This window comes from Miniopterus schreibersii, assembly GCF_964146895.1.
Source record: "Miniopterus schreibersii genome assembly, chromosome: 10".
In the NCBI taxonomy this organism is placed as follows: domain Eukaryota; kingdom Metazoa; phylum Chordata; class Mammalia; order Chiroptera; family Miniopteridae; genus Miniopterus; species Miniopterus schreibersii.
In genome coordinates, this window is record NC_138110.1 from 51,207,207 (window position 1) to 51,219,780 (window position 12,574).

At 51.0% G+C, this 12,574-nt stretch overlaps 1 protein-coding gene across 3 annotated transcripts in view; it reads left to right on the forward strand.

Moving 5' to 3' along the window:
• SULF2 (sulfatase 2) overlaps positions 1-12,574 on the forward strand; it is a 91,361-nt gene that overhangs the window by 55,812 nt on the left and 22,975 nt on the right. For all 3 annotated transcript variants that reach the window (XM_081149489.1, XM_081149488.1, XM_081149490.1), the window contains exons 4-5: positions 7,746-7,897; positions 11,031-11,200. In XM_081149489.1, the coding sequence (XP_081005615.1) occupies positions 7,746-7,897; positions 11,031-11,200 (322 nt within the window). The remainder of the gene's footprint in view (positions 1-7,745; positions 7,898-11,030; positions 11,201-12,574) is intronic.

Here is a 12,574-nt window from a genome sequence, read left to right on the forward strand (position 1 = left end):
AAATACCTGGGAAAGGTGAGGAAACAGTCCATGAAGGTATCTGAGGAAGATGGTTCCTTCAGAGGGAACAGCAAGGGCAAAGGCCCTGGGGCAGAAATGAGCTTTGGGGGCTGGGAAGGAGGCCACTGCGGATAGAGCAGAATGGACCAGGACAAAGCAGGGGAGCCAAGGTCAGGGTGGGGGCAGAAGATGGGTCACATGGGACTTTGCAAGCCATGACAAGGACTCTGGGTTTTAGCTCAGGTGTGATGTGGAGCTATTGAAAGGTTTTGAGCAAAACTGTGGCTTGTGATTTAACAGAGTCCTTCTGGAAGGTTAGAGGCAGGAGGACCAAGGAGGAAGCTCCTGCAAGGTCCATGCAAGAGAAGGTGGTGGCCTGGACCAAGCTGGGCACAGTGGGATGTGCTAAGTGCTCAGTCCTCTGTCTGTTCTGAAGGTAGAGCTGCTGTCACATGTCATCAGTGGACTTCAGGGGAGAGAGGGGGGCTAAAGACCCCTCCAGGGGGGTGTGGCCAGAGCAACTGGCATCTACAGGAAGGCTGGGAGAGAAGCAGGTTTACTGGGACCAATCAAGAGTCCAGTTTGAAATGCTTATTTGGCTCCAAATGAATTGATCTGAAGAAAAATATTCCGTTTGTAACAGTCCAAATGACACATGAAAATGGCAAAACATGTGAAAGAGGCACCCAGGCCCGGCCAGGCGTGGCTCAGCAGTTGAGCATCGACCTAGGATCCAGGCGATCCGGGTTCGATTCCTGGTCAGGGCACATACCCGGGTTGTGGGCTTGATCAATGACTCTCTCATCATTGATGTTTCTATCTCTCTCTCTCTCCCTCTCCCTGAAATCAATAAAGGTTTTTTTTAAAAAAAAAGAAAGAAAGAGGCACCCAGACAGCTGGGATTTAGAAGATGTCATGAAGGGCAGAGACCTCTTTTTGTTTTTCCAAACTCCTTGCCTGTGAAATGGAGCCCTTAATTCGGGAAAGATGGATTTCCAGCATGCTCGACTTCGAGTTGCGCTGACCTTTCCGAATTGCTTAGGCAAACATTGTTTATTGTCGTTGGCTCGGCTCTGCGCTCCGGCCCCTCTCTGCTAATAGCCGTGTGTCACGCTCAGCCGATTTCTTCAAGCAGCATAAACATCCCTTCCGAGCTCATTACTGGAGTCTCAGAGGGGCCGTGTCATTTTCCGAGACGGCGTCACATCTGGTTTCTAACAACCATTTTCTTTCTCCAGAGACCCGAGTTTTCACCCCCCTCCCTGAAAAAGAGAGCAGGTTGTATTTGGGAACTCACAGTTCCCTTTTGTTTTGTTTTTTTTTACCATTCTTACTCTGTGCCAGACATGATCTCATTCATTACTGCTCCCATTTCACAGATGAAGTCACTGAGGCTTAGCAAGGAGCACTCTGGCTCCCGACTATGGAAACCCAGCTCTCCCAGCCCACACTGCACCCTCGCCATCACTGGACACCTGCACAACTTTTGAAACTGTGCCCCCAGTACCGGGTTTCTCAACCCTGGCACCGCTGACACCTTGGAGTCAGATAATTCTTTGTAGTGGGGGCTGCCCTGTGCACTGTAGGGCGATTAGCGGCATCCCTGGCCCCTGCCCACTAGGTGCCAGTAGCACTCTCCTCCCCCACTTGTGACAACCAAAAATGTCTCTAGACATTGCCAATGGCCCCTGGGGGGCAGATGGGCCCCGACTGGCCTGAGACCTATTCAGTGTACTCTGCATACAGACAGGCTGTGGGTTGACATGCACCACCTTTCCCAACAGGTAGCATGGTCTCCTGCAGATACTGTCATAGAAATCCTTTTTAATAAAATACTTAGTTGCTGCTCCTCCAGCCCTCCTGTTCTCCCAGAGGCTTAAGACACGCGAGAGGGGCAGCTCTGCACTGCACAGCCTGTGGGTCTCACCCACATCCAGTGACCCACAGTCCCCCGTCAGCAGTGATTGCCTGAGTGCCCACTGTTCGCCAAGTACTGGGCTGGGGCTGCAGCACCCAAAAGAGGCCCTGCCTTCTGGGCCCAACATCCTGGGTGGGGGGGTAATGATAAACAAGAAAACAAACTGTCTACAGGATAATTGCAGAGTGCTGAGTGCTGTGGAGAAGATTGGTAGCCTAGTGAGTGGAGGGTGGTAGGTGACTTTAGACGGGGGGATCAGGGACAACTTCTCAGAGTAGGTAATATCTGATCTAAGATGTCAGCGTGACAAGGGAGGAGGCACGTGTCCAAGGCAGAGGGAAGAACAGGTGTAAATGCCCTGAGATGGCAGTAAGCATGGCACAGTCACGAAACAGGAGGCCTGGAGTGGCTAGAACAGAGTGAGCAGAGAGCCGAGGGGTGGGAGATGCAGGCAGATCACTGAACAGGAATGGCAGGAGGGTCTTGGGTCCAGAAGGGTCCTTCTGGCTGTTTGGGGGTAACTGGGTTATGAGAAGGCAACGGGGAGGCTTCATTGCATTGATGGCCTTGCCTCTTTCATTTAGATTTTGAAATACTGGGTCTGAGGATTTCAGTTGCAGTTTTGAGCAACTGTCCCATCAAGGGCTCTTACAGAACTCCAACCCCTTTTTCCACCTTTGAGTTTCCTAGCTCAAGATTCATAGTCCCAGGGTAGACTCTGATTGGCTGAGCTCAGTCATACACCCACCCTGTGGGTGGGGAAGAGCACCTTAATTGACAGCCAGGACCTTTGTATTTGGGAGGAACCCGGGGTGCGGTGCAGTGGCTGTGGCTTTTTAGGGGTTACCTGAAAGAATGTACGAGAGAGAGAGAGAGAGAGAGAGAGAGAGAGTGTGTGTGTGTGTGTGTGTGTGTGTGTGTGTGTGTGTGTGTTCGTGCATATGTGTATATATTGGTATAATGGCTCCAAAATATGGGGGAAACTGCCAAGTCAAAATGAATAAGTATTTAATGAAATATTTATATTTAAATAATGAAATGTAGCATGACTCAACCAGTCAACTCTGGAATATTTCACCTCTTTGTTATTTATCGATTATCCCTAATGCAGGATGTGGGTGGAGATGGCGTGGGATGAGTGTGTGCTGAGAGACCCCAATGTTCTTGAAACTAACTTATTCACAGTTCCACCCAGATGGCCCATGAGGGAGAGGGGGGGAGAGTTCCCATAGGCGCTGGGTGCTGTCAGCCCCATTAGCTGCCACTTGCTAGGCACTTAGGATGTGCCAGGTACTGTTTCACGTTGGTTCCCCCTGCTTTACATACAGTAGGCAGTGGCTTTCTGTCCTGTTGCCCACTGAGGCACAGAGGGGTGAGGTCCCTTGCCTGGGGTCCCACTGTTAGGAGGTGGCAGACCAGGGTTCACAGCCAGTGCTGTCAGCTGCTCTCCCATATTACTTGGTCTTACCCAGAGAAAGGGGAAGGGGCTGCTGGCAGGTGCCAAACACAGTGTTCCCCACACTCGCCCAACCAGCTCACCAGCACAGAGAATTGGCCCTGGCATTCCTATTAGTGTCCATTTGCCAAAACCTTCCATCTCCCCTGTATCCAAAACGATGCCTCTGACTGTCTGCCCTCCTGTGCCAGGATTACCTCCCCTCAGTCCCCAGTCGCAGCAAGACGCAGCTTTCACAGACCACAAATGCGATTATTACGAGGCAATTTCAGTTAGATTCAGGGCTGGGAGAGATAACAGAAGGGCCTGGCTCTCCCATCAGACCCCGAATGGTTCCCCAGCAGCACTTAACTCAGACAGATGGGAGAGCAGCAGCCAGGAAGGGAAGCGAGCTCAGAGCTTTCCAACCAAGAGCCGCCTGCATGGGCCTGAGGACCAGGAGAGAGCCTTACGCAAGGGTTTGGGGGTCAGCAATCCCCTGGGGGAGGGGAGGCAGAGAGGGAGGATCCTGACATCTGTCTCTACAGTGACTCCATTAAACAAGATACAACGGAGCAAGAAGGTGTCTAGAAAGGGCACCCATTGGTGACAGTGAAACTGTAGCACTTAGTGGGCATGTGCTATGGACTGATCTGAGCAATATACAAACATTGCTCTCATAACAGCCCCACGAGATAAATAGTTATCATCCCCCGTTGTATAGAGGGATAAACTGAGGTGTCAAGAGATTAAACGACTTGCCCGCGAACGCACAGCGTACAGTGCTGTGAAATACCTCCAAGGTCCCCTTTAAGGGGAAGTGTTTTTGCCAACGTCGCTTCCTCTGGGATCTCCCCACCCTTTTCATCACGGCCACTTTTCCTCACTTAAGCCGGTGATTAAGTTCGCCTTTGGCCAGGTTCTTCTGGCTGCTCCTCTCGTTTCCCTCGGAGCGAGTGCCCTCGCTCCCAGGGGCGGCCCGTTTCTCCTAAACTGCGTTCGGCTTGGCTCAGGTTTCAGCCTCGGCACCCTGACGGGCTCCTCGCTGCACGTGCGTCTCTTGCTGGTTCCCTCCTGGCGATCACGTCCCGACACTGTCCTGTAGACGCATCACCGGGAGGCGAGGAGGCTGCACGAATGCCGTGCGCCATAGCCGGTCACCGGTTGACTTTGCAAAAGTGCCGTGGTTGGCCGCTGGTCACCATGCACAGATGTCATTTACATCTCAGTTTGTGGACTGGAGAGCCAGTTGCAAAGTTTGTACTTTGCATAATTACAGTGAATATAGTGTGGTGGCTAAATGGAAAACCGGTATTTAACCGAACGGTGGGAACTGACATTCGTGCGTATCAGGACGTGCGAAGTGAGGACTGCCTAGAATGGGCTGCCCCCCTCGTCGTTGCCGTCCACTTGGTTGCGTCATTGGGTGTCATTCCTTCGCACTGTGGAGCCCCCTCACCGCCTTGGCCCAGTTCAGCGTCTGCTTCCTCTCTCTCTCCGTCTCTCACCTCTGCTGTTTTCTTCCATGTTGCTCCAAGTTCAAATAGACTCTCCCGTCATAGTGGCGAGATGACCACAAGCAGACTCAAGCCCTATAGAAGAATTTCTCTTTGCCGGCAGCTCTTTAAAAATCCCAGGGCTGCGTCTCATTGGCCCAGCTTGGGCCACACGCCTGTCTGTGAACCAGTGGCAGCAGCCGGGGAATGCGGTGCTCTGATTGTCAGGCTGAACTCAGATCAGCCTTTGTGTACTTGAGTAAAGAAGTGATGGTACCCAGAGAATCACAGTCGGGACCAGGCAAGTTCCCACTGCCAGGTGTAAATTTCCACGCAGGGCCTGGCACATGGGAGCCAGTACATGCTCCCTCCGTCTTTTCAGTTGATGCCAGCCCTGCTTCCTAGGGACAGCCGGCAGCCAGCACATTGTCATGGCCTTTCCTGGCCGGGCATTTAATTCCTCTTAATCTGCCTGCCAAGTTGTTTCACCCCTCGCACCAGCCCCAAGTTTGCTCTTCCTTTGGCACCGTCCTAACCAGGAAAGCTCAGTGACATCAGCGGTGACACTGGCTGTATTTTTCTTCTTGATTTTAATTCCAGCTCACTCTCCTGGCTCTGTGTCCCAGCCCAGAGCCCTGGGGCCCACGCTGATTTGCTTGTCCCACCTCATCTGGTGCCGGAATAACCATTTTAAAAACTGCCTTGGGGAAATCTAATCAAATGAGAACAAAATCTAATTTGGCTCTAAAAGCTTTTGACTGAAGCCCTGTTTTCTAGGGCCTTGTGGAGCCTGAATAATAAACTCTTTCTGGGTTTTTTCAGGGTTGAGGGTTAGAGAGAAGGGAGATGTGAAAGAGGAGATTCTAGCAGAGGAAACAGCTCTGGGCAGTTTGACACCCATGGCATTGGACAATAATAGGCAGGGGTGGGCTTCCAAAGGTTCCCCACTTCCCACCCCCAAGAAATCGTTATCTCACCAGCCAGGCCAAGAATTTAAGCTTATTAGCATTCCATACTGCACATTTCTCGGAAAGACCATGGCCCAGATCTTCAGGGACAAACCAGTAGATCCCAAGCCAGGGACTTGGGAGACCTGGAGGAGAGTTCAGTTCCCCCAGTGGGAACTTCAGTAAATCTCTCTCTCCGGGGTTTCGTTCAGAACGTTGAAGTTCTGTGCTTCTTAAATTACTGTGGCCCTGGGTTTCTTTCAGAATATGTCTAAAGCTATGACCCTGTTCCCTGGAAAATGCACACAAAATGCAAAGTCTGGCGTGTAATACTTCAGGGGACATGTGCTCCTTTTTAAGTATCCCTGTCATGCTTCCTGTTGCTTCTCTTCAATGTGCCCTCAGGACCCTGCACGGTCTGGCCCCTCCTCCCTCACTCGCCTCTTGGGGTTCCTCAGATGCCCAAGCTTGTTCCTGCCTCCGGACCTTTGCACTTGCTGTTCCCTCGGCCTGAACAGTTTTCCTTGTATTCCTGTATTCGCTCTGACTCACTCTCATCATTCCTCACAGAGGCCTCCCCTGGCCACCTAGCCCAGTGGTGCCTCCAGTGACCCGCCTCTGCCACTTTGTCACATTGTCGTCTTTTATTTCCTTCGTCACTGGTATCACCGACACCATCTTTATTTGTCACAGCCCCCTACTCAGATGTCAGCCCCCAGAGGGCAGGGACCCTGTCAGTCTCACTTGCTGCTGTGTTTCCAGTGCCCTGGACAGCTCCTGGCACACCATGGGTGTTTAATAAATAGTTGTTGAACAGACATATTGATTTTTACCATGTCCAGGCACACGGATTCTGTTCTTTACTCAATATTTTCCTCTCTATTATTTTATTCTTTTTACTTTATTTATTTCAAAGGGAAACTTTTACATCACCACCAGTATTACTTGCCATGAATAGAAAGTGACAGGGCTCTGTTAGGGGTCTTATTAAATTTTACCTTTCCCTTGTTGAGGTTCTGAACCAACTGAGAAATAAAACTAAGGGACAGCAAACAGAAGCCAAAATAGCACTTTGATGAATCTGACAAAGCCTAGGCTGGAGGCACAGGCTCCTTTCTGGGGGCTCTCATGACTACTGCTGCTGTGAGCTTGTCCTGTTCGTGACTTGGTGATCGTGTGAATGAATGCAGTTCTGTTGAGTAAAAACCCAAGATTTGAATCGCAGAAGCTATAAATATGTTCAAGGGTAACCAACACTGCTAAACAGTCTTCCACAGCAGTAGAACCAGTTTACATGCCCACCAGCAGTATATGTGAGTTCCAGTTGCTCCACATCCCTGCCAACACTTGGTATTGTCCATTTCTTAACATTAGCCATTCTGGTCACTGTGTAGTAGGTAGAATTCAAGGGACGCATAAACTTGAATGCAAAAAAATTCACTCTTACTTTCATTAGTCTACAACTGCAACTTAGCATTTGCTTCCATTATGAAGGTAGGCCGTAAACCACAGTAGGTGAGCAGAACCTATAACTCTGTCATCCGTGGAAATCAACCATGATTTCAACTGTAATATTCCATTGCATTTACTGCAGATATTGCAAAATAAAATATGTCCATGTATCACTACTCTGAAATTATCACTCTTGCTTTTACTGCCTTAATTAAAAATTATTTTTAGAGACACCTATGATCATATGCCAAAATATTTTAATATGTTGGTAACTATATTTCAGAATAATTGATCTTCTCTGTAATCCTATATTTTTTGTTTTATGCATGTAAAAACATTCAGAAGGGAGTCAAAGGCATCACTTGCTCCCAAAGGGCCCCTTGCTGAGAGGACGGGGCTGTTTTCAGGCCTTGAGCTCAGGACGGTTGGGTGATGCCTGGGACAGACTTTTGCTCACTGCTATCTCACGTGGCCTCCTGGTCCCTCCTCCCCTCCAGCTTTCTTCGGGAAGTACCTGAATGAATACAATGGCTCCTACGTGCCACCGGGCTGGAAGGAGTGGGTCGGCCTCCTTAAAAACTCCCGATTTTATAACTACACGCTCTGTCGGAACGGGGTGAAGGAGAAGCATGGCTTTGACTACTCCAAGGTGAGTTCTGCAGGCTTTGCAGCCCACTGCGTTGTTCCTCTGCCCCTGCCCACCCTGCCCTCCAGGGATGATGCAGTGAGTCACACAGTCAGTGGACTTGGGTTCAGAGCCCCGTCTTGACGTATATTATGTGCCCTTGGTTATACTACCTGCTCTTAGGAGCCTCAGTTCCCAAGTCTGGGAAATGGGTATGCCTTTGCATCCTTAATCATGTGTGCCTGCTATGGTCCAGGAACTGTGCCGGGTGTTTTATGTGTATCTCTGATCTTCACAACAGTCATATAAGGTGAGTGGACTAGTTGAATTTGATTATGTCATTCATTCATTCCCTCGACAACTATTTATTGAGAGGCTTCTCTGTGCCAGGTGCTGGGTATCCAAAGGTGAGCCACAGCACAGTATAGAAACACATGTATGTGTGCGTGCATGTATACACACACACACACACACACACACACTTTGTCTCCTATTTTGTCATCCCGAGTATGAGCTATTTCAACCATAATGCCTAGCTGGTTATTACAACCATCTCAAAGTTTACTAGTGCTTTCCTGCCCTGACTTTATCTAAGTCTTATCTACCTTCTCTTCCAGGAAGTCTTCCTGGGTTGCCCTAAACTGCAGGATTTATCCTTTCTTGAATCAGACCGTCTTCTTTCAGTTGTTTGTGACCAGAAACTTAAAATGGCTCAGTTGAAGAGGAAACATATGTAAATGACCCAGCGGTAATAGCATCAGGCGTAGCTGGAGCCAGGGGCTCAAACACAATCTTCAGGCAGCGGTTTCTCTCTCCTCTAAGCTCTGTTTTCTTCTCTTCGACCCCATTCACAGACTCTCTCTCCCCTGCTAGTAGCAATACAGCCGTCCTTCCATCCTCTCAGCTTCCTGCCCAGCCTCATTGCACCTCACTGCCTCTGGCTCAGGCATATAATTCTAAAACCGAATAGTGAAGATGGGTTTATTATGAAGAGCTACAGCCCTCTTCCCACCCCACTCCACAGGCCGGGGGCAGCAAGTGTCAGCTGGTGGGTCCCCCCACGACCTCACTGCCATTTCTGGATTCATCCCCCAGAGGCACTGACTATTGATTTCCTGTTGGGGTCCAACCCCTCCTCACCCAAGAGCTTTGCACCATGTTCAGATCCACTGTTAGTTACCTTTGTCATTTAAGAGCTTTTCTAACACCTTTAGATCACATTCCACAACTATGCCAGCGTTTCTCCGATTGACGTAACATTATTTTTAAGTAATTGGTTCTACAAGCCCCCTTATAAACCCTGTTGTACTCCTAAAATTAATCATAGAAAGGATTCAAGGAAAAGCACCTCGAGTAGCAAATGGCTGTCCCTGCTTCGCTCCGTTTCTCGCAGTCCCCAGTTAGCACTTGGATGACTGTCCTTCAGGGTTCTTCTTTGGTGCTCAAACGCATACGAAGAGAGGGGTTTGGCATCGCCCCCCACTCTGCCTTCCTCCCTTCTTCCTGAAAAGCTAGGGTCTCCCTGGGTTTGACTCTGTGGCCTGCTCTTTCTCCTAACAGTGTGTCCTGGACGACTTCCCACCTCTGTGACCACAGGCCAGCTGCCCTTGTAACGTCGGCACAGCCTGCATAGTAGGACGGAGTGTGAGCCCATTAGGTCATCTTCCCGTTGCTGGTCGCTGCTGTATCGACACCACTGCGGTGGCCGTCCTTGTGCACAGGGGCAGTGTATGCATGTCTCTGAAGGTGGTGTCGTGGACACACGCAGACACATGGTGTGTGTGTATGTCATAGAGTATAACTCAGGTTAGAAGCCGTGGCCGCTTGTTCATGTTTTTTCCCTCCAAAATAGTATCCTTCTTTGAAGGACAGTATCCTTCTTTGGACAGAGCTGCTTCTTAGGAAGCTGCGGGTAAATTTCAAGAACTCATTACCTTCCAAGGAGATCAGAAGCTAAAGATTTGCCAAGTTCATGAAGGGGTTGGGCGCATCTCACCTTCTTGGCCGAACTTGAAAAGCCCTCAGTCTCTGCCCGTTACTTTGCCCCCAGCTGTCCTCTCCTGCTGCCCGGTATCTGAGTGGGTGTCACTGCGCGGGCCCCGGTGCTGCTCCTTAGCGCGTCCCTGTGTTGCACCTGCCTGGTCGCCCTCTTTTCCTCAAACGCGCAGCAAGCTCATTCCTGCCTCTGAGCCCTTGCATTGGCTGTTCCCTCTGCCTGGAACTCCTTCCTAGATCAGTGGTTCTCAGTCCTGGCTGCGCATTGGAGTCCCCTGGGGAGCTTTTAAAAAGTCTGATGTCCAGGCTGAACAATTGAGCCAAAAATTCTGAGAGTGGACTCAGGCATCAGTAAAGCTCCCCTGAGGATTCCAGCAGCTGAGATGAACCCCAGTGATATAGATCTTCCCATGCCCGGCTCCTTCTTATCACTTAGGCCTCAGCTCAAATGTCACCTCCTCAGAGAGGCCCTCCCTGACTGCCTCAGCTAAAGTATACCCTCCCACCCCAGCTCCCAGTTACTCATTGTCATATTTTGTCTTACTTTCGTCATCTGTCTCTCCATGTCACTATCTTGGTTTTTTGTTTCCTTGTTATCTGCTGCTGCCCCCAGGCCTCCAGAAATGCAGGGCTGTACCATGCTGGATAAGCTCCCCTGGAGTCTTGAAAAGACGTCAGGCTCCGGAGGCCTGGTTGCAACATTTCCAGCTGTGTGACACTGAGTCACATAACTTCTCTGGGCTTTCATTTCATGCTCTGGAAAACAGGGCTCATCACACATACTTTCCTTGGCTGTGTAAGAACTAAGCAAGTGAATGCAAGGAAACAGAACGGCTCCCGGCACACGGTCGCGCTCACTGGTATAAGCTGTTATTATTTTGATGTCTAGCATGAGCGAGTGGCAAATTGCGATTTCTCACCCATCCTTTCTAACTTTTCTCTGCTTTTTTTCTTCCATTATGCTTAGCACCATTTGACATTCCTATTTTTTACTTGCCGACATATTACCTGTCTGCGCCCTAGACGGTCGGCTCCACGAGGGCAGGGACCGGCTAGTTTGGTCTCTGCTGGGGCCGTCCCAGTGCCCAGCACGGCGCCTGGCACACGGTAGGCGCTCAGCACACACGCTCGGCTCCTCACGAGCTCTCCCCCCGGCCCCCAGGATTACCTGACAGACCTCATCACCAACGACAGCGTGAGCTTCTTCCGCACGTCCAAGAAGATGTACCCGCACAGGCCCGTGCTAATGGTCATCAGCCACGCGGCGCCCCACGGCCCCGAGGACTCGGCCCCCCAGTACTCACGCCTCTTCCCCAACGCGTCCCAGCACATGTAAGCTTCGGCGCCTGCCCGCAGGGCCCACGGCTGGTGGGGAGGTGGCGGGTCATGAACGGCAGTGACAGACTGGCTCAGAGAACCGGGAGCACGCAGCTCGTCTGTGCGGAAAGCGGGACACAAATCCAGAGGGACAAGTTTTTAACTTGGGACCCACATCCGCCCCCGGGGAGGTCTGTGGCTAGAACTGCAGTTCAGTATAATAGGTTTCCTTTGTAACCCTATGTGTTTTATTTTAAAACATTTCTTTTGGGAAGTGGTCCATAGCTTCATCAGATACTCATATATCCGCCCGCCTTATGTGGCAGGCTCTGTGCTAGGCCCTTGCATGGCACCAAATCATTGAATATTCACCATGACCCTTGATATATTAGTTAACAAATTACCCCAAGATCCAGCAGCCTCAAATGACGGTGTGTGTTACCGCACAGCGTCTGGGAGTTAGGTGTCTGGGAGTGGCCTTTTGGGGAGGCGCTGGCTCAGGGTCGCCTGAGGTTCTGATGAAGGGGCTGCAGCTCTGAGGCTCACCTGGGCTCGCCCGTGTGGCAGCTCCTCGGCCAGCCCCTCACGGCACAGTAGCTGCCTTCCTCCGGAGCAAATGACCCGAGAGAGAGAGAACGATGGGTGCGGAGCTGGCAGGGCAGGCCAGAGTGGAAGCTATAGCCTTTCATAACCTGATCTCAGGTGACACACATCAGTCACTCTGCCACATTCTATTGGTCACGTGGACAGTGCTCCTGTGGTGTGGTAGGGGCTACACAAGTGTGTGACTCTCAGGAGGTGGGGGCCATGGAAGGCTCTCTTGGAAGCTGTCTCTCATCACACAGGGTATTCCCATCTTGCAGGCCAGGAAACAGAGGCACAGAGAGGTGATGTAACTTCCCTCAGGTCGCCCAGCTGGTAACGGCAGAGCCAGGACTCAGATCCGGCCCCCACTCCCACCCCCCATCCCTCCGTTCAGCCCTCCAACCCTCCTCCCTCTAGCTGGCTAGTAAGTCTTTCTGGGAAGTTCTGCTTTTCTCTGCCCCAGACATTTTCCCGCTTAGTGGAGACACTCAGCAGCCCTTGCTGTGACATTGGGGTGACAAAGACAGGGCAATTTAGAATCCTACCGAACATTCCGGTGTTTAATTTTTATTGCACTCAGAATGTATTGCTCTGTACTTACTTTCTGACAGGACCCAAAGTGGCTCAGAGAGGATAAGGGGTGTGTTAACCTCTGATCCCCTGGGCTCTGGGGGGAGGATTTGACAGGTGAACTGCATTCCAGGGGCTGCAGTGCCGCCCTCACCCCCCAGAGGGCAGCACTGCCTCTCTGCACACCTGACTTGCCTGCCCCCCAGCCCCCCCCCCCACCGGGATGCCAGCCTC